This window comes from Narcine bancroftii, chromosome 10 (assembly GCF_036971445.1).
Source record: "Narcine bancroftii isolate sNarBan1 chromosome 10, sNarBan1.hap1, whole genome shotgun sequence".
Lineage (NCBI taxonomy): Eukaryota > Metazoa > Chordata > Chondrichthyes > Torpediniformes > Narcinidae > Narcine > Narcine bancroftii.
The window spans coordinates 69,149,295-69,172,409 of NC_091478.1; the positions used below are offsets into that span (position 1 = coordinate 69,149,295).

At 44.3% G+C, this 23,115-nt stretch overlaps 1 protein-coding gene across 1 annotated transcript in view; it reads right to left on the bottom strand.

Moving 5' to 3' along the window:
• The window catches only part of LOC138743837 (polycystin-1-like protein 2), an 82,463-nt gene that overhangs the window by 20,241 nt on the left and 39,107 nt on the right, over positions 1-23,115 (bottom strand). The window contains 7 exon segments of the mRNA XM_069899439.1: positions 2,046-2,173; positions 4,702-4,835; positions 12,352-12,670; positions 14,595-14,780; positions 16,186-16,323; positions 20,570-20,666; positions 22,448-22,667. Of these exon segments, the coding sequence (XP_069755540.1) occupies positions 2,046-2,173; positions 4,702-4,835; positions 12,352-12,670; positions 14,595-14,780; positions 16,186-16,323; positions 20,570-20,666; positions 22,448-22,667 (1,222 nt within the window).

Sequence of the window (23,115 nt, forward strand, 5' to 3'; positions counted from 1 at the left end):
CTCTCCAATCACCTCTACTGAAGGCGGAGGAAAGTCTCTAGTTTAGATAAATCATTAAGTAGCCCATTGGCGCTTAACTAGCAGAACTTAACATGAACATTTTAAATGAATTTACCAGCAAATGAATACAATCATGGACCAGAAACAAGTAAATTGCCTCAGGAGTGAATAAGTTATAAACACCAAATCGAATTTTCCAAAAGTTTTAATTAACACTGGAGATTTTGAAAACAATGATGGTTTGCCTATAGATAGGTTGATTATAATGTGTGCAGAGTAGACCAGTGATTGTTATAGAGTGACATTTGGTCCAGTCCCATATGAGCTGACTAAAGCTAACTTGGATGAATGGGACACCAACAATGCTCTCAATGTCACCAAAACCAGGGAACTGATTGTTGACTTCAGGAAGGGAAAATCAGAGATGTACGATCCAGTGATCATTGGGGGATCAGAGGTGGAGAGGGTGAGCAAATTTCCTTTCTTGGCAGTCACTATCTCAGTGGATCTTTCCTGCACCCGACACACTAATGGCATTGCAAAGAAATCACGTTAGGGCCTCTACTTCCTCAGGAGTTTGCGGAGGTTTGGTATGACATCAGAAACCATGGCAATTTTTATGTGTGTGTGGTAGAAAGTGTGCTGACCGGCTGCATTATGGTCTAGTATGGGGATGCCAATACCCCTAAGCATAAAGCTCTCCAAAAGGTAGTGGACACAGCCCAGGACATCACAGGCAAAACCATCCCCACTATCAAGAACATTTACAGGGAACACTGCCGTTGAAGAGCAGAAACAATCACCAAGGATCCACACCACCCAGCACATGCTCTGTTCTCGCTGCTGCCATCAGGAAAGAGGCATAGGTGCCCCGTCTCACACCACCAGGTTCGGAAACAGCTGCTCCCCCTCCACCATCAGACTCCTCAACGACAAACTCAGAGACTCATTTAAGGCCTCTTACTTTTGCACTTCATTGATTTTTAAATTTTTCTTTTCTGTATTGCAGTTTGCTTTACATTTCATTATCTGTTTATAGTTCTTTATTTATTTACATGTGTAGTTTTTTTTGCTACCAATTAGTGGTAATTCTGTCTCGTTCACAGGAAAAAGTTATCTCAAGGTTGTATGTGATGTCACGTATGTACTCTGACAACAAATCTGAATCGAAAGGCTAGGAGAATAGGATATAGTCACTGAATTTCAGCACAAATTTTTGACAAAATACTTTTAGCTGTTATTTTAGTTTAAAACAAAAGAATTAACACTTTAGGTAAAATAGCAAATATCAAGAGCTCCTACTGTACCCATCCCCTTTTCCCCATCTATTTCTAGAGTTTACATGTACAGTAACATTTAGTTTTCCACAGAAGAGAGACAAGAAACTGCAGATACTGGAATCTCGAACAAAGAGCAAGTTGCTTGGATGAACTCGGCATCTGCAGAGGGAAGTGGAGAGTTAACTGCCCATTCCCCCTCCACAGATTGTGTCAGATCTGTTGAATTCCTCAAGCAAATTGGTTGATGCTGCAGTCCCCTACAGCTTGCGGTCATTCTAGGATTGAGAGTTAACAAGTTCCTAGTCCCAATCAAACCTGCGTGATGTGTGTTAACACTCTGTCTTCATCCTTGGCGTGCTTCATATGATCTAATCGTTGAAATACAGTATGTGTGAAGCATGGTAGCAGGCCCTTCCTGCCCACAAGCCCTTGCCGCCCAAATACCCCAATTAGCCTACTACTCCCATACATTTTGAAAGGTGGAAAGAAGAAAACTGGAGCATCCATGGGAAACCCATACAAACACGGGAAGAAATCCTTGCAGACAGTGCTGGATTTGAACCTGGGTCACTGGCGCTGTAAGTCACTGTGCTACCCACTCTTTTTCGAGTTCTCTGCCAATTGATGTACTAGTTCAATTATAAAGAAAACCATGGCAAGAAGAGCTGGAAATTATGATAATACATAAACAGTTTTCCAAATTTTAATGTTTAGCACATTAATAAAATAATATATAGTGTGGCGACCCACATCTCACCTACCTACCTGCATAACCATATAATAAATAACCACAAGCATGAAAATAATTTCTGCTCCAATGATGGAAGAATAACTTTTGTCAATATGGTGGTACAAGCGGATGATCTCCATCTCCACATTGCCAAAAAAGACACCTGAGGAAGAAAGTTTGCAACTGATGAGGATTGACAACACCCAAGGTTTGGTGATGTTCTTTTGTTCTGCGCTTGATATAAAGACACATCCCCATGTATAACGGAGCATGAAAGCAACTTCTATAACTACTCAAAATCTTAGGAACTACTGGAGGTTATGGAGGGGGAAAGGAGTGTCCAGCCAAAGAGGCCAAAAGATTCAGCTGCAAAACTGACTGCTGGCATCACATCACTGGTAACCGCCTCCATACTGGAGGCACTGCAGTATCACCAACAAGCCCATGAAGTTAATCCACAAATATTCACAAGTCCTGATAACCATTCTTGATAAGCATATCACACCCCAAGAAGAGTACCAACGGAGATAATTTTCAAAGATATAACCATGGTTTTATACGAGCATGACATTTTATTTCACTTATTTTTATTACAGTTTTTCATTGTTAGGAAGACGAAAGAATATTGTACTCCGTTGTCATGTTTTATAACTAACTGGATGCATTATTTACAAATGGCAAGTTCTTCAGTATATTTACATTTATAACGACCGTTGTTTGCAGAAAGCCATAAATGGTGTGAAAGACTCCACATACCCCTCCCGCAATCTATTCTCCCTCCTGCCACCCAGGAAGATGCCCTCACAACCAGATTGCGAGACAGTTACCCCCCCCCCCACCCCCTGCCAAGCCATGAAGCTTCTGAGCTCTGGGGACATAGGGCTAGCATATGTATCATGATATTTATAAGTGATATGAAAAACAGTTTCTGATGTAATTTATCCATGTAAATAACCAGCTCCACGGTCCGGAGAAACTCCATTCTCATTTTTACTGTGCACTGTAATGGTTATGGTACAAACGACAAATAAATGTGACTTGATTTATTAATTAGTTTATAAAATCCCAATTTTACAGTCTCCTTTTACTAATGTCAGTGATTTTTGTTGCAGTCATTTCTGGGTTATAGTTATCACGAGCAAAGCCAGGATTTATTCTCCCTCCCGAGCTGTCCATTGATTTGAATGGCTACTTGGGATTGAATTCATGTCTCTGGGTTGACGAGCAAAGTATAATAACTTTGCTGCTATGTTACACTACATGGACCAGAAACAATTAGCATTGTTGAGTTAGTTTATTTACATAGAATTTTATACACTATACTATGGGATGAGCAGATTCCCAAGGTTAGAACATTACACCACAGTACAGGCCCTTCATCCCACGATGTTGTGACCTCTATATATCTAACCCTCCCCCCCAAAAAAAACTGAAACTCTCCCTGCTTATAACCCTCTAACTTTCTTTCAGTCTAAGAGTCTCTAAATGCCACTAATGTTTCGGCCTCCACCACCACCCCTAGCAATGTATTCCAGGCACCCAACTACTCTCTGTGTTTACCCCCGATGTTTCCCCTAAACTTTCCTCCCTTCATTTTGTACAAGGTCCTATGTCGCTTGCTACTCCCACCCTGGCAAAAGGGTGTGGGGTGTCTATCTTATCTCTGTCTCATAATCTTGTGGACCTCTTTTAAGTAATCTCTCATCCTTCTTTGCTCCAAAGGGAAAAGTCCTAGCTCTGCTAACCTTGCCTCATAAGACACATATTCTAATCCAGGCAACATCCTGGTAAATCTCCTCTGCACTCTATCCATGGCTTCCACATCCTTGCTGTTATGAGGTCACCAGAACTGAACACAATACTCTCAAGTTCTCACCAGAGATTTATAAAACTGCAAATTGCATTTCATTAGAAAGAGATAGAGGTGAGAGCTGCAGCTCCTATCCAAGAATGTGATTGATGAGACCACTAGCTGAACAGAGGTCCAGTGCAACTGATAGGACGTGGGTGTACACATGCTGAGACAGCATCCCCCTCAATTGTCATGCATCCGTCAATCACAGATGCTGCTCGACTTGCTTGTTTGGCTGTCATCGTCTTCCTGCCAAGCTATCCGGCTGCCAGGATGAAAACAGCAGAGGAAGTGGGCCCCAGCAGGGTGTCCAGATCAGGGTCATCATCCTTCTGCTGCCTCCTCATGCTTGAACCTTCTTTGGAACAAGAGTGTGGACAGGATCCACGAGTGATTTACTTCCCTGAGAGTTCACCACTACATTTTTTTCCAAGAAGCAAAAATGGAATCATCTGGTCCCTACTTTAGTGAGTAAGATTTGCCTTAAGGTCTCATCTCGTGATGCTATACAATCTCAGTCAATGTGTCCTGAATTAGGAAGTGAGGATTGAACAAAGACCGTAAAGCAGAGGCACTAAAGAATAACATCAGTCAAAGGTATTACCAGCTACTTCTGAACCTAAACAGGCACAACTCATATTACTGACGATGTGATTTGTAAAGAGATCACAATATGGAAACAAGTCATTGAGAAACGCTGCCCTGCTGTTTATACTCAAGAACAATAATTTTCATTACATGCATGGATTTTATATTCTTCCTCCACTTAGTTCCTTTACAGTGTCATCCTTTTAATAATTGAAATTAAAGTACCCTGTACAATAATTTTTGTGCCTTACCAATAGCTTTCATCTCCAGCATCAGTGTGACTACACAAAACAGATTGACATTTGCATTGTAGACTGTAAACTCTGTAAAGATGGCTCTGGTGTACATATCAACCCAGCTGTTGTCCTTCAGATACTTAATAACTCTGCAAAGAAAAGTCAAACTTTATTTCCTCTCAATTTTGAGATTGGTGGATGAAACATATAAAAATCTGTAATTATGCTTAGAAAGAAGGATTCAAATAATGACTTTCCAAGAAAGTGATGGCTGTGTGTTAGCAACCAGTCAATAAAAGCTGCAGTGGTTCAGGATGGTGCAGCTGAATGTGTAAAGGGTCAAGTTTAGTTAGAACATTATCCATGAATAACTAATTGATGGCACTTGTCTGGTCTTCATGAGTGTACATGTGGTAGTGAAAATGAAATGCAGCAAGAGTTTTGGAGAATTCCCCAGTTATAATGAGTACATTCGAGGCAGAAAAGCAACAAAGAGAGCCATATGAACTTTTAAATCATTTATTAAATATCTCATCTCACAAAGGAAAAGTAACTAAACCCAAGATGGAGGAAGTGGTCATGAATAGATTCAGTTTATCAAACAAAAAAAAGCTTTAAATGATTGTTTCATAACAATAATTATTTTAAATGTGGTATTACAGAAGGATCCATAAAGAGATGGAACACATCATCAGTTGGGGCCACATCTGGTCCTCCATCTTGACATTGTTATCGAACACTCCCTCATCTCCCACTGGACAGGACGGTTAGTAAGATTCTATCACAGATCCATTAACCAGGGTTCGAATCCAGGTGTTGTCTGTAAGAGGTTTGTGTCTGCGTGGGCTTCCTCCAGGTGCTCCTGTTCCTCCCACTTTCTAAAGGCGTATGGGTTTGGTAGGTTGATTGGTCACATGGGTGTAATTGGGCAGCATGGCTCATGGACTAGAAGGGCCTGCTATGCTGCATCTCTAAAAGAAATTAATCCCTCACCTCCATCTGAATGGAAGCAGGAGCAACTGTGGAAGGGAAAGGGTGGGCGTGGGGATGGAAAGGGATAAAATAAAGTGATGAGAGAGTTTGAGGAAGAAAAAGAGAGAGATTACTGTGGGATGCGAGATAAAGAGAAAGGGATGGAAGGAGGAAAGAATAGTTCTCTAACCCTTTGGTTGAGACGAGAAGGCTTGAAGTGGAAACAAAAGGAGGATGGCCATTGATTTGCAAAAGTGGGCAAGTAGCTGTCATCTCCCTTGCTCTCCACCCCCCCCCCCCCCCACACCCTCTCTCAAGCCCATCCCTCTACCTCTGTCTCCCTCCCTCTCTCACTTCACCTGCCTGGCATCTATCTCCCTTCCTCTCTACCCCTCATCTGAGCCTCTTGCATCCTTCATGTGTATCCTTTCATGTACACCTCCTTGTGCTGCCTCGAGTACAGACTTTATTAATGACCTCCTCTCCTGCCATCCACTGATTGCAGGTTTGACTTTGGTTTATCAGCTTTTGAAACCTTGTAACCTGGTAATATTGCCCATATTTAGTCACATAGGAGACTACAGTTGTTGGAATCTGGAGCAAGAAATAATCTGCGGAAGGAACTCGGTAGGTCGGGGTGAGATAAAAACATCAATAATGATTTTCTCCCCATGATGCTGTGCGATCTGCTGAGTTCCTCCCGCAGGTTGTTTGTTGCCCAGACTGAGGCATAAAGGCTTACAACAGCCTGTTAAAGGAGCCGACGGTGGTTAATTTTAAACTGTGCTCATACAATTTAAACCTTTACTGGGTAACTTGCTTTTAAAATATTGTGAATTACTGTATTAAATGTGCCTAGCAGCATCACTCCACTGGTCAGCAATAAGTACCCGACCTGGGGTAATCTTATACAGTGAGTACAGCTCAAAACCTACTGTTTAGGTGGAAATTCAGGAGGTTTGTCTCATACACGAGTCATCTTGTACAGCAACATGCATGGCATTTCAAATACAATCTAAAGCCTGCTTTTCTAAATTACCCTAGGAATTTCTTCACAAATTATTCCATCATGAACACGACGAATGAGGTGGGAGAATCCATGAAACTGAAGCTTTTAATTACTAATCACACCTTCAGCAGCGACATAATACATCGTTCTGTAAGGAAGCTGTAACGCCGTTGCTTTTTAAATTTGTTAATATAAGCCAACATTGCAGTAACGTTAAATGGTGTTACGACAGAGTATTTAGAGGTGGTTTAGGCGGCCCCAGTCCAGGCACAGGGAGAGCAGCAGCGGCCCCGGCCCCGGTCCGGGCGAAGGGTAGACGGCGGCGGCCACGATACGGGCAGGAGCAAGGGGGAGACGGCGGCCCCGGCCTCGGTCGAGTGAGGCAGGCGGAGGCCCCGGTCCGGACAGGGAGTGGGAGGCGGTGGCCCCAGTCCAGGCACAGGGTGAACTGCGGCGGCCTCGGCCCCGGTCCGGGCAGTATGGACCGACCTAGGAGGGGAGGCAGGCCCCTCCAGCCCGGGTAAGAAACCTGCATAGGAGAAGGCCACTCCGATATAAAACCTACGACCCAAGGACCTCGCTGCCACGTCCCAGCTTGCTTGGCCACGGCACACGAACCATGGGTGTAAAGGGTGGGGCCAGTACTGCGCGCACTGCACTCCACCTAAAAGCTCCTTTGCGCAGGCCCGAGGACAGGTCCACGTCCTCCCCCTCATCGTCCTCCCCCTCCACGTCCTCCCCCTCCACGTCCTCCCCCTCCACGTCCTCCCCCTCCACGTCCTCCCCCTCAAAAGATGCTCACAAACTCAAGCTAGCATGCTGGAACATCAGAACCATGCTAGACAAGACTGACAGCCACCGACCTGAACGTCGGTCTGCCCTCATTGCACATGAACTCCTCAGACTTGACATCGACATAGCCGCTCTCAGTGAAGTCCGCCTGGCAGATGTAGGCAGCCTCCAAGAACGCGGCGCGGGCTACACACTCTACTGGTCTGGCAAGCCTTCGGATGAACGACGCCTATCTGGTGTAGGCTTCATGGTCAAGAGCTTCATTGCCTCCAAACTCGAAAACCTTCCGACAGGCCTCTCGGACCGAATCATGTCCATGCGACTCGCACTTCAAAACAAGCGTCACATCACCCTCATCAGTGTCTATGCTCCAACCCTCCAGGCGGAACCAGCAGAAAAGAACAAGTTCTACACCGACCTGCGCAACCTCATCCAACGTACCCCTACAGCCGACAAGGTTGTCATCCTGGGCGACTTCAACGCTCGTGTCGGCAAAGACTCAGAAACCTGGCCAGGAATCCTGGGCAAGCATGGCGTCGGCAAGTGCAACGACAATGGGCGCCTCCTGTTGGAGCTCTGCGCAGAACAGCGGCTTGTCATTACAAACACCCTTTTTCAGCAGAGGGACAGCCTTAAGACCACCTGGATGCATCCCCGATCCAAACACTGGCACCTCCTGGACTACATCCTGGTGCGAGAAAGTGACAAACAAGATGTGCTCCACACCAGGGTCATGCCTAGCGCGGAATGCCACACTGACCACCGGCTGGTTCGCTGCAAGCTCAACCTTCACTTCAAGCCAAAGCCCAGGAACAATAAAGCCCCCAGAAAGAGGTTCAATGTTGGAAAACTGCAGTCAGACGAAGCGAGAGGAAACTTCCAGGCAAACCTCAAAGCAAAGCTCGACGTTGCAACCCGCCTCACGGACCCGTCCCCTGAAACCCTCTGGGATCAGTTGAAGACTACCATACTGCAATCCACTGAAGAGGTACTGGGCTTCTCCTCCAGGAAAAACAAGGACTGGTTTGACGAAAACAGCCAGGAAATCCAGGAGCTGCTGGCAAAGAAGCGAGCTGCCCACCAGGCTCACCTTACAAAGCCGTCCTGTCCAGAGAAGAAACAAGCCTTCCGTCGCGCATGCAGCCATCTTCAGCGCAAACTCCGGGAGATCCAAAATGAGTGGTGGACTAGCCTCGCCAAACGAACACAGTTCAGCGCGGACATTGGCGACTTCAGGGGTTTCTACGAGGCTCTAAAGGCTGTGTACGGCCCCTCACCCCAAGTCCAAAGCCCGCTGCGCAGCTCAGACGGCAAAGTCCTCCTCAGCGACAAGATCTCCATCCTCAACCGATGGTCAGAACACTTCCAATCTCTTTTCAGTACCAACCGCTCAGTCCAAGATTCCGCCCTGCTCCAGCTCCCTCAACAGCCCCAAAGGCTAGAGCTGGATGAGGTTCCCACCCTGGATGAGACATATAAGGCAATCGAACAACTGAAAAGTGGCAAAGCAGCAGGTATGGATGGAATCCCCCCAGAAGTCTGGAAGGCTGGCGGCAAAACTCTGCATGCCAAACTGCATGAGTTTTTCAAGCTTTGTTGGGACCAAGGTAAACTGCCTCAGGATCTTCGTGATGCCACCATCATCACCCTGTACAAAAACAAAGGCGAGAAATCAGACTGCTCAAACTACAGGGGAATCACGTTGCTCTCCATTGCAGGCAAAATCTTCGCTAGGATTCTACTAAATAGAATAATACCTAGTGTCGCTGAGAATATTCTCCCAGAATCACAGTGCGGCTTTCGCGCAAACAGAGGAACCACTGACATGGTCTTTGCCCTCAGACAGCTCCAAGAAAAGTGCAGAGAACAAAACAAAGGACTCTACATCACCTTTGTTGACCTCACCAAAGCCTTCGACACCGTGAGCAGGAAAGGGCTTTGGCAAATACTAGAGCGCATCGGATGTCCCCCAAAGTTCCTCAACATGATTATCCAACTGCACGAAAACCAACAAGGTCGGGTCAGATACAGCAATGAGCTCTCTGAACCCTTCTCCATTAACAATGGCGTGAAGCAAGGCTGTGTTCTCGCACCAACCCTCTTTTCAATCTTCTTCAGCATGATGCTGAACCAAGCCATGAAAGACCCCAACAATGAAGACGCTGTTTACATCCGGTACCGCACGGATGGCAGTCTCTTCAATCTGAGGCGCCTGCAAGCTCACACCAAGACACAAGAGAAACTTGTCCGTGAACTACTCTTTGCAGATGATGCCGCTTTAGTTGCCCATTCAGAGCCAGCTCTTCAGCGCTTGACGTCCTGCTTTGCGGAAACTGCCAAAATGTTTGGCCTGGAAGTCAGCCTGAAGAAAACTGAGGTCCTCCATCAGCCAGCTCCCCACCATGACTACCAGCCCCCCCACATCTCCATCGGGCACACAAAACTCAAAACGGTCAACCAGTTTACCTATCTCGGCTGCACCATTTCATCAGATGCAAGGATCGACAATGAGATAGACAACAGACTCGCCAAGGCAAATAGCGCCTTTGGAAGACTACACAAAAGAGTCTGGAAAAACAACCAACTGAAAAACCTCACAAAGATAAGCGTATACAGAGCCGTTGTCATACCCACACTCCTGTTCGGCTCCGAATCATGGGTCCTCTACCGGCACCACCTACGGCTCCTAGAACGCTTCCACCAGCGTTGTCTCCGCTCCATCCTCAACATCCATTGGAGCGCTCACACCCCTAACGTCGAGGTACTCGAGATGGCAGAGGTCGACAGCATCGAGTCCACGCTGCTGAAGATCCAGCTGCGCTGGATGGGTCACGTCTCCAGAATGGAGGACCATCGCCTTCCCAAGATCGTATTATATGGCGAGCTCTCCACTGGCCACCGTGACAGAGGTGCACCAAAGAAAAGGTACAAGGACTGCCTAAAGAAATCTCTTGGTGCCTGCCACATTGACCACCGCCAGTGGGCTGATAACGCCTCAAACCGTGCATCTTGGCGCCTCACAGTTTGGCGGGCAGCAGCCTCCTTTGAAGAAGACCGCAGAGCCCACCTCACTGACAAAAGGCAAAGGAGGAAAAACCCAACACCCAACCCCAACCAACCAATTTTCCCTTGCAACCGCTGCAATCGTGTCTGCCTGTCCCACATCGGACTGGTCAGCCACAAACGAGCCTGCAGCTGACGTGGACTTTTTACCCCCTCCATAAATCTTCGTCCGCGAAGCCAAGCCAAAGAGGCGGAATTGTTAGAGCAGCTTGCACACACACATTTTAAAACACAGAATATTTGCAGGACTTTTGCAGAATGCTTTTTGTAGGAGGAAACAAAGTATCGACATCAGCTTGCCTGAGAGAGCATATGATCTTTGCAGGCGGAGTACTGTTTTGCTCTCAAAGAGGGAGGGTGTGAAACAGAGAGAGAGGAGACAGAACTCAGTTCCAGAAGGACAAGCTGGAAAACTTTGGAAGGCTGCCTGGTCAAAGGAGAAGACTGGCGATCTGAAAGGTGACCTGAAAGAAAGAGGATCATCTGGAGAACCCAGAAGGGGGAAAGTTTCGTTAGCAAGACTGATTGAGAAGGAATCAGTTGTGGGCATTCTGGAAAAGGAATCTCTTTCTAAAAACCAACAAGAACCCTCCTGAGAGGTAACCATTTGCCACTGGTGAACTTTGTTAATGCTAACATCTGTGCACAGTACAAGAATTGCCTGCAACCAGTGAGATTGGACTGTGATCCAAAGAACTTTTCTAATCTTAAATATACATCACACACACCTGCGCTCAGTATTAGAGGGTGGATTAAGTAGTTAGGTTAAGTAATAAGTTAAAGTTTAATTCTGTTTTCTTGTTCAAATATAATTAAAAACTACTTTTGTTTAAGTAACCCTGAGTTGTGGTGCGTACCTATTGCCGCTGGGTTTTGGGGTCCTCTGGACTCCGTAAAAGTATAAGCACAATTACAGCATCAAATGTCCTGCAAACTCTGCTTGCAGTCTTAGGGGAGGCATCAGCATGTTTCTTTACAGAGAATTCTGGATGCTAGGAATGCATGGCCAGGGGTGAAGGTGAAGGCTGGAACAATAGGGGCATTTAAGAGCCTCTGAGACAGGCATATGGATATTGGAGGGTTTAGATTTTTTTAGGTATATATAGATTGGCATAACATGGTGGGCCTGTACTGTGTTTTAATGATCTTATCCATTGGTTCAGTTAAGGCAGGGAGAGGAATGCCATCTAATTGGTTAAAAAATGAACTGTTACAAAATACTCCTCTATAACAGAGAGACATAAACATTAGATGAATTAAATGACTATATTTTGAACAAATAGAGAAAGTAAGAACATTTCAAACATTTTTATTCAGATTCATGCAAAGGAACAAAATCTAATAGATGCAGGTGGTGAGGCAGCAACTACAGAATGAGAGTCAACCTCGCCGGCTTCACAGCTACGACTTTCACCAAAGACGTCATCTCTCTTGTCTACCTGCTTACCCAGGTTTCCAGCAGCTTCTGTTTATTTTGGGTTTCCAGTATCTGCAGTTTTTATTTTCTTACAATAAATGTAGTTGAAGGTTGATTAATCGCCCTCCGCAATGATCAATGTGAAAATCTAATTATGGCCTGCGTTAGGTCAGGATTTGAAAAGGCCACCACTATCTGTGATAACAATAAACTTGCACCATATAATCTATTTTACAGTAAAGCCCCTGGTATCCGGCACAGATGCGGATTTGTAGATGCGTGATAAGTGAATTTTACGGTTGCTTGAGATTGCACGCTGTGTGGATTCCGGATAACAGGAGTTTTCCTGTATGTTTTCCATGATTCAGATCCTAAAGGAAAATAAGTTTTTATCCTTACTATTTTTAATTACCTGGATGCAGTTTTGAGCTCTGTTCCCAACTCAGCGACAAAGCCACCTCCTCGGTAAACTGCGAGCTTTCCCCAAACCGGATATCCATTCAGCTGTACTTCACTCTGATATTGCCAGGAGGAACGAAGGTTTGAGGAGTCAGCATTTTCACTCAGGTTTCCGAAGTCTAACATCTCTTCATTGCTGTAGGAGTAGGGGGCGCGGCATTCCTCAATACTGTCCAGCAACCTGGTTGGCACCGGACAAGGTGCTGGCTTCACTCTCACCTGGCGGATGCGAGGGCTGCCAATCAGCTTTGAATTCCCATCGGTTACAAAACCTGGTTAAAAAGCGCACGGTGATGATGTGATTTGCAGCCCAATCATCACATTTATTTGCACATGATGCTTGGGAACAGTGACAGGACAATTTATGAATATAAAATATTACATGGCACTTGGTCCATTTTCAGATGTCATTTTGGGATGTCTAGGGAAAATATTAAAGTAATATATTAACTATAATATAGAAACACTTGACAGCATATCGAGAGCTCCTAGAACCAGTACACTTATGACAAATGTTTACCAATTACTGAACAATGATATAAGTAAAGTCCTTGAAGAAGGAAATCCAGGATTTCAAATTTACAAACCATTTCAATGGGAATCAAAAGACCAAAGTAAACATTCTTTTTCTTTAAAAAAAAGTAAAACTCAAAAGTCTGCAGATACCATGGTTGGTGCAAAAATACAATGCTGGAGAAACTCAGGTCAAACAGTGTAATTTATATCGCAAAGATAAAGGTACATAACCAACGTTTCGGGCTGGTGCCCTTCATCAACGGATGACAAAATGTAGGCAGGTGTCTGAACAAATTGGTGAGGGGGAGCAGGGGGGAAAACACAGTCCCACATGTAGGAAGTAATAGATGGATAAGGGAGGGAGGGCACAGCGCCAACTGGGTTGGTGGGGCGGTGGAAGGGAAAGCTCTGTGATCGAAGAGGGAATGGGTGGGGAATTAGAGGAAAGGAAAACAAAGGGAAAGGGAAGAGAGAGAGAGAGAGAAAATGGAGAGTAGGTTAGCAGAAACTGGAGAAGTCGATGTTAATGCCATCCAATTGGAGAGGCCCTCGATGGAAAATTGTGTTGCTCCTCCAATTTACAGGTGGTCTTGGTCAGTAGAGTGGAAATGGATGGTCACTGGGAGATCTGAGAGCGAAGGTGCTCAGCAAAGCGATCTCCCAGTCTGCGTCCAGCCTCTCCGACGTAAAGAAGGCCACAACTGGGGCACCACATGCAGTAGATAACTCACCCAGATACACAAGTGAGGTGTTTCCCCAAATGGTGGTGAGGGAGGAGGTGTGGGCACAAGTGGCACTTCCTGCAGCTGCAGGGGTATGGGGCACTGTTAGCCAGAATCAGACACACACAAGGTAAAGACTGTAGAACAGGCTTTAATCCACAAAGACTTCCACAGAGCCAGGCTCGCTGTAGCTGCAGTAACTCTGAGTGGGACTTCGGGAGGCCGGCGCAGGCTTATATCCGGGAGGGTGATTGACACCCGACCGGATGGGGCTTGATCCATTCAGGTCGACTTATTGACAGCCGGCCAGGTGTTGTCCTGTCCCCTTACACTCCTGCAGGTACAGAGGTTTCCCCCTGTGGTAGGCCGCCGGTGTACCACTACAAGGGGATAGTGCCAAGTGGGTGATTAATGGGAAGAGACAAGTGGACGAGTAAGTCATGGAGGGAGCGATCCTTGAGGAAGGTGGAGAGGGGAAGAAATGGGAAGATGTGCTTGGTGGTAGGATCATGTTGTAGATGGTGGAAATTATGGAGGATAATGTGTTGGATGTAAAGGCTGGTAAAGACATGGGGAATCCTCTGTTTGTTATGCCTTGGGGGCAGAAGGAACCAGGGCAGATGAGCGGGAAATGGAGGAGCTGAGGGGAAGCCATGTTTTTGGAAGGAGGAGGACTTTTTGGATGATCTGGATGGCAAGACCTCATCCTGGGAACAGATACAACGAAGACAGAGAAATTGAGAGAGAGGAATAGAATCTTTGCAAGGATCTGGGTGTGAAGAAGTGTAGTCGAGGTAGTTATGGAAGTTAGTGGGTTTGTAAAATATGTTAGGGGAAAGCTTATCTCCCAAGGTGGAGACAGAGATATCAAGAAAGGGGAGAGATCACCAGATGAATCTGAGGTCAGGGTGGAAGTTGGCACTTAAAGGTAAAATTGTTTTTACAATCCTAACATTACCTTCATGAGCTCCGTACAAGTTGGGGAGTAAGACTTCTTCAGACCAGTTGTAAAAGTCATTGACAGTTATCGAGCCATTGAACTTCTTGGTAAAACTATCATTGAGGACTTTGTTTAAATAAAATGAATGAGGATTTCGTTCTCCATAGGCAATAATCGACAATGACACCAGAAATAACACATGAGCTAAAGAAAAGAAGAAATGTGTGTGTCTTTATTTTTCCACATTGGCCATAATGATATAAAAGCCTGATCACAACTTTAGAATCAGTAGCCGTTTTCACACAGCAGGTGAGTAATGACCCTACTTTGTCCTGGTGAAATTCCCAGGGGCCCCCGGAACCTTTCATATTGCAGTCCAAATTCGTCCTCCTTGGCAATTTAGGGGGTCCTGCCCCTAACCAATGACACATTACACACTCACTGGAGTGAGAGTAAATTCAGTCCCTGTCCATCTGTTGGTTGCTCGCCTGCCCACTCGCTAGCTAACTCCCTCTCTTCCCCCCCCCCCACCCCCTGCTCTGGGAATCCTGCTGCGTGAGTGAAGCGGCCTGCTGTTTCAGGAGGTAGGCGTATTTTAATTTTAATCACCTACATGGTGATGTCACGAGGCTTCCCCGGCTCGGCCATTTGCCTTTTCACACCACAGGAAGAGGGTAGTCCAGGAAAATTCCCGGGGCCACCTACAAGGTGGGGCTGCCGACCCATTTAAAATTCCAGGGCCGACCTTTTCACACCGCAGGAGGGTTCCCAGGAAAATTTCCCGAGAATCTTCATTTTACACAGTGGAGTGAAAAGGCCTGGTGGTTGGCTCACCAAAGAACAGGTGACCCCTGTATTACAGCTGTTTGGGTTATGAAAATTGCCATTAAAGAATTCACAAATAACTACCCAAAAATTAGCGACACTAAATTAAATTTGCTCTCATGAAATTTATGTGGGGGGGGGGGTCACGTTTCTTGACACATGAAGATGGCTTAGCTTCACATCACGTACAATCACCAAGTGGCCCATTTTCTAGGAACACAACCCCTTTCACAATGTGGGCATTACTCGGATTGCTTAATGGCCTACCAGCCATATCCCAGGTCATCAAACTCAACCGTTTTGTTCAAAGGCTCCGCTTCATAAAACGTGAAGCAAAGGAGTTGGAAATAGTGATAATGTGGCAAAAATATAACAAAGGTCAACATTCAACCACCAAGTGCCACATTTCAGATCATTGCTGCCCTACAGTAGAGAACCAATCTTTAAGAATTGGTAACTTTTTTTTTTAAATTTTTTATTTTTCACAGCATAAATCACATTAGCCATGATATACACTATTTATTTTTCACACATATACAGTGACTTTTTCTGGAATTGGTAACTTTTTAAAAAGTAATGGGATTGTTTTCATGGGTTTTGCACAGTTCCAATCTAAATGCTCTCAGAAATTCATAATAGAAACAAAATAATACTTTTATTCTCTTCCTGCTTCCTTATCGAATTGATCTTTGGAAGGACAAAAAAATTCTCACAAAATTTGCAATACAGCAGCTTCTGAGATGGAGAGAAACAACGATTACATATAGTAAATAAATGTACGTACCAATTATATCTTTAACCAAGCCATACATTTTCTTTTGTTTGATGTGCAGTGTTTTCAGTTCCTCCACGGTTTTTAGTGTTGGGGGTTTGTAAATAGTGCTATCAGTTCTTTTGGAATGATTGGGAATCAACTTGTCTCCTGCTTCAGCTAATAGACATTTCATATACAAGTAGCATTAATAGTTGCAATTGATACATGGAGCATTGCAGCACAGTACAGGTCCTTCAGACAATGATGTGGTGCCAACCTTTATATACCTACCCCACCCCCCAGAAAAACAAAAAAAATCTCTATCTCATAACCCTCTATTTTTCTTTCATCCATATGCCTCTCTTAAATGCCCCTAATGTTTCAGCCTCCACCACGACCCCTGGCAAGGCATTCCACAATTGTCTGTTTTAAAAAAAAATTTCTATTGATGACTAATGTCCCCCCCTAAACATTCCTCCATCCCCTTTGTATTTCAAAGTTTGATAGATACAGGTCTGACGTCAACATGATATTCATATCACTTTCTTCTCTTATCGTTGAGGTACTTGGTAAGTACATCTGGCATGTATCCAACTCCTGTAACTTTAATTTCCATCACATTTCCATTTTTTTGTGAATTGATACTTTTTAGAAGATTTCCAACTTGGAAAGCATATTAAAACTACATTTTTAAGTGTATGAAATAAAACATAATTGGCTTTCCGTACCATTTCAATAAACCCATCGAAATAGCTCTCGCTAATGATTGTGGTCGTATTCTCGACATTAAGGCAGAGCTTCACCACCCACTCCACCACAGTGACTCCCCTGTCACCGAGGCGCCCACTCCCCCGTCACCGAGGCGCCCACTCCCCCGTCACCGAGGCGCCCACTCCCCCGTCACTGAGGCGCCCACTCCCCCGTCACCGAGGCGCCCACTCCCCCGTCACCGAGGCGCCCACTCCCCCGTCACTGAGGCGCCCACTCCCCCGTCACCGAGATGCCCACTCCGCCACAGTGAAGTTCTGCAAATTTATTTTCTGTAAATGGTGCAGATCCACCCTTCCACCCCTGCATTGTTAAAATCTAGTGGTGCACGGATGAAGTTGCGCTCATCATTATTACGATAACTTCAGATATGCACCACACAGAAAATAAATCCACACAGAAATAAAAGATTAAAAACCACACAACTTCCTGTGAAAACTCTCTACTGAATGACAATGATTCCTGTCCTTGCTTTTCCTTGCATATCAATGACCTGTATAGTTCATAATCATATTCAACTGTTTAAATTATACTAATCAAATATACCCTGAGGATTTCAACAGGACAGTTCAAAAACTGATGATGAAATTAGAAATTTCAAGGTTCGTAGTTTAGTCTTTTTCCCACTCATTTTTAATATAACATAGGTTACAATACCATTTTTATTATTCTATAAGATTTGTTATTATTGTATGTAACATTTATGTGATGAAACTAATAACAATATTGAAAGAAAAATTTCAAGGTAAGAGAATCAGTTTGTAAATTATGTCAAAGACACTCAGGCATCAAAGGCCTCACTGTGGTTAACATTCAAGATAATCTACTGGAACTGCACAGTTAATCCAAATATATTTTTTTCTTGAGTTGATCCCTTTCATATTTTTGATGCAAGAAACACATCATTGAGCTATTTGCTCAAAAATGCCAACTGATTGTCTATTACACTGACACTCCACCCACTGCTTCCTCACAGAGTGTTGGGTCATTATGGGTTGTTGATTCTATAGTCCAAATACTCATGGACATGATAGCATACATCAACTCAGCTGCATACTATTGTACTAAGTTGCGATATGAAACCCTGGCCCCCGCTGACATCCCCACCCCCACCTGTAATGAATCACCCCATGGCCTGTTGTGGAGAGGCTTCCTATGGTTGCTGGTGCTGGGGAGAGCAGTCTATTCAGCACTAAGATGTGGGTCTCAGGGTTGTACTGCGGTTGGAGCAAGGGGTTTGGGTCATTACTGGGGTCAGTGTCCACTCTGTGGGTTGATGGCAGCTTCTGTGGGATGTGCTGGAAGCTGCCATCTTCCCCTTTCTTTACTTGTTGCATTGTTTTCTCTAGCCCAGAGATTTCCCTATGGTAACAATCTGCAACTTTTCACCGGTAGAAGACCAGATGGATTCAACTCCCACCCTCAGTCATTCAGCTTTTCAACCGTGGTTTGTGGCTCTTCACATCTCTGAGGGAAGACTACAGCTGGTGCTCCTGAGGGGCCAATGGAGGAGCCCACATAACTGCTGAACAAAGAACCCTAAAAATCTAGTAATAATGAACCCCAAGACCTTAAGCTATAGGAGCAGAAATAGGCTATTCAGCCCATCGAATCTGCCCTGCCATTTAATCATGAGCGGATCCATTTTCCCACTCAGCCCCACTACCCGGCCTTCTCCCCACATCCTTTGGTGCCCTGGCTAATCAAGAACCTATCAATCTCTGCCTTAAATACACCCAATGACTTGACAATGACCAGTCAATGTAATGCAGGTAAACAAGCTTGCAACCACAACAAAATCAATTGGTAAAATATGGGTTAATAACTGAGAAACCTGCATGGATTTTTTTTTAAGAGAAAAGTTGTTTTGAGTATTGATTTTTTTAAAAGTGAAATATTGCAATGAGTCTATGGAATTCTATGAAAAATTATGAAAAATAATGAAGGCCATAGTATCAAAGGAAGGGGTGTTGTGCATATTGTTGACATCTAATTAGCTGAAGGGTAGAAAGCAAAGATCAGTGATGAACAGTTATCTTTTTGACTGAAGAATCATGTGGGTTGATGTCTTGCCTTCCTAGGGTCTGTACTAAGACCACTGACCTTTTCAGCATAAACTGTGAGTACACAAGACATTATGTATTACAAAACTTGGAAATGCAGTAATGAATGTCAGTGATAGACAACATGGACAGACACATAGGAAATAAAACCTGCATAAGGATAGGTTTCTCTGTGCAGAGTTTGGGAAGCCAAAGAGTTTGGGAAGCCCTTATACAGACACAAAACTTAGACCACAGTTGGTTTATTATTGCACTTCCGGTGGCACACCATAGAATGTGATGGAACTAGAGAGTGCAGAAAAGATTCACAAGGATGTCATCTGGTTTAGAGTGCTTGAGTTATAAGGAGAGATTTGACAGGTTGGGATGGTTTTCCCTGGAGTGAAGAAGGCTGAGGGATAACCTACAATAATGAACATGGATAAGGTAGATAGGCAGTCTTTTTCCCCAAGGAAGTCTAAAACTTGAGGACTTAGATTTAAGGTGGAAGGGGAAAGATTTACAGGGGAGCTCAGGGCAGGTTTTTTTGTACAGAGCAATGATACATGGAATGAACTGCCTGGAGAAGTGGTAGGGGCGAGAACAATTACAATTTTTAAAGGACATTTAGAATAGATACAAAATGAGAAAGGTTAAGAGGTAAAGCCACACAAATGGGCTTATCTCAGGAAAGCATCTTGTTTGGCACGGATGAACTGGGATGATGGGTTCGTTTCCATGCCAATACTGAGGAGTGTCCAGGAAGAACAATCTTTGAAGATGCAGAGCAAAGTTGTTGAAAAGATCTTTGGGATCCTTTCATAAACAGAAGGAGGGGGTGAGGGGTGGGGGGGTTGAGTGCAAGAAGTTATCTTAGCTGGCTATGCTCCATCCGGAGTATCCCAGCTAATGCTGAGTGCACGAGAATGGCCCCAGGGATGAACAACCTCCCCTATGTGGAGAAACTAGTGAGGCTGGGTTTGTGTTTCTGCAGCACAGAAGAATGAGGGATTTGATGGAGGTGTTCAAAGTGAGGAAACAGTGAAACCATTTCCATTGGAGAAAGGATCAGCAAGGGGGACACAGATTCAAGATGAATGGCAGACGAACCACAGACCACACAAGAAAAAAAATTGAACCAGCTGTTTTGATTTGAAACACATTGTCTTTGGAGATAGTCAAAGTGCATTCCTTATTAATTGTCACACAAGAATTTGGATCAAAATGAAAGGGAATAATTTGTAGGACCATGAAGAAGGATGAACTGGATAGCTTTTTCAAAGAATGGCCTCACTTGTGCAATATCATTAATTGTTCGAGTTATCAGAGATCTGTCCCATGGTTCTGGCACCCATCTCCTGACATTTGTGAAGTCAGATCCTGCTTCTCATCTCCATTTATTCCAAGCCAGGAGAAAAGAGATGACCAGTTTAGGATAGAGGAGTAAAGATCTGCTGCTAACCTAGCTTTTCATGGCACATTGTGGCAGGGCTATGTCAGCCGCAAGGGAGCCCTGCAAATGAGCAGCCAAGTCGCTCGTTTACAGACACTGTGTTACTGTATTTTGTTATTCAATACAAATTCGTCATCGCATTAAGACTTACACTCAGTCGATAGAAAATCCTCATTGAAATTTTGAGCAGTGTCATTTCTCTCAACCTTTTTGATAATAAGAGCAACAAAAGCAGCAACAAGTAAAACCTTGAAGAAAGAAACAAAACTGGTTACAACATGGTTCAAGCTGGTCACTGTGAAAATAGGTTCAGATTAGCAGGTGCCATTCACCAAGACCTGTTCACTAAAATACAGCCTACATTTGAATTGCATATACTGCATGCAAAGGATAACTATGTGGCTCATTATCAGCATCACCCCTGACTGGTCAGCACTGCTGCAGATGAAGCAAGTGCAGGGAGAACTTCAATGGTGAAGTTAACTGGGGAGGCCACATCTATCAATCAGTTCTCGCTAAAACTTCTATCAATCCGTTCAGTACTGAAAAGGCTCTTCGGTAACATCTTCACCATTCCTTGTAGACTTTTACAAGTTTGAACTATTCTAGAAAGAATGGTCAGTTACAAAATTGCAGCATTAATTAGAGAAGTGATGTTATTAAAGGCAGAACAGACTCGAGGGGGTGAATGGCCTCTTGCTATTTCTGCAACAAATACTTGTTTGCTTGTACAAATTATGTCATAAATACTATGGTTGTTGCTCGTGCTCTAAAGGCACACATACCCTCAATACAGAAAAAAAACCCAAGCTTGACCAAAGGACGATCCTTTTGCAAGCACTCTCTTGTTCTAATTGCCAGTGCTCTCTCTATGAATGCATTATTCCGCTTCCAAATCTCCATTCATTTCTGCTGTTACAGGGTACAGGAGAGGGAAAGTTTCCAGGATGAATTATCCCCATCAATAGCACCAGTTCTGTTCATCTTACTGCAGCCACCATCAGGGGCATAACCAGGTTTTAAAGTTAGGGGGAGCGATCACATAAAAAAAAGCGACACGACATATGCCAGATGGACAGTGGTTGAATGGTGGGCCTCACTGATTTTTCGGCGTGGCAGGATGGGGGGGGGGATGGCGGTGTCAAACCAGTTTGGGGGGGGTGATGGCTGCTTCAGACCAGGATGAGAAAGGCACCAATGTCGCTTCCCTTGCATCCCCCCCCACCCCCCCCACCCTTGCTATACCACTGGCCACCGTCTATTTGGGCTTTAACAGAATTCTGACAACAAAGATTCTGATCAATTTAAAGTAAGGGCAACAGTCCTTTAGACACTGCAGCTTATAGATAGCCTGCCTCCATCCAATCATAGATTGCTTTGTGTCTCCACAAGATTCAGAATGCCAGCTGACCTCAGTGTATTTGGCAATATTAGCTAGATCGTAAATTTCAATAGCTGTATTTTGGAATGTATACTGAGTGGCTGCATCACAGCCCGATTTCAAAAGCCCAGGAGGCAATAAACATAGCCTAGCCCATCCTGAGCTCTGATTTCCCAAACATTGAGGACATCTATGTGAAGCACTGCCTCAAGAAGCAGGCCATTACCTTGGTCACAACCTTTTCTCACTGCTGCCATAAGGAAAAAGGTACAGAAGCCTTAGAGCCATAACCTCTAGCTTCAGACTCATGAGGCCTTCCTTTCCTATAGTAAATACAAACTGCCCCAGCACCACAAAAAGGCCTGCACTATTTTAACATCACATCTTGCACTGTGTTATTGGTGAAAATTAATGATCCATCTTTTGCACATTTATCTCTTTCTGCACTACTATTTACTGAACACTATTGCATTTGGGTTTTTTTAAAAAACAAAATACCTGTTTGGCTGCAGCAAATATGAATCTCAATGCATTGCACAATGTATATGACCATAAACTCATTCTTGTTAAAAGCTGGAAATCACTGCTTTTCTGGCTGATTTTCATTACATTTTCAGATTAATTTCATTCCGACTATTCTGCCATTACCTTTACTGGCTGTATGATGAAAATACTTTCGAGGAAGCTGACGGTCATGGACACAAACCATTGAATGGACTGTTCTTTGCCATAATCCAAGCTGTAGAGCAGAGTGAAGAAAGCCGAGACGCCGCTTGTGAGGAAGACCAGGAGCCAGCCGACATAAACAAACCACCACGGGAGGCTTTCCAAATTCCAGCTTTTCTTTTCACTTCCAGGCGCAGCATCCCTGTTCAATCATTTTCAAACGACTGTTAAATGGAATTTACACATAGGGCAATGAATACAATTTGTAATGACAGTTTATATACATGGATTTTTGACTCAAGACTCATGGAAATCACATGTACTTTAAATCATGAATGTGGATACAGTAGTCCTGGAATTTCCAACACCCATGTACCATCTCTGCAGAAATATTCAACATTCATCATTGCTTTTGTAAAATTTTAGTTTAGACATACTGCAAGGTAACAAGCCCTTCTGGACCACAAGCCTGTGCTGCACAAATACCTCTATTAACCTACGACCCCAGTACATTTTGATGGGTGGGAGGAAACCAGACCACCCAGAGGAAACCCACCCAGACATGGGGAGAACGTACAAACTCCTCACGGACAGTACGGGGTTTGAACGCTGTAACAGTGTTGTGCTAACTGCTACGTTAAACATGCCAC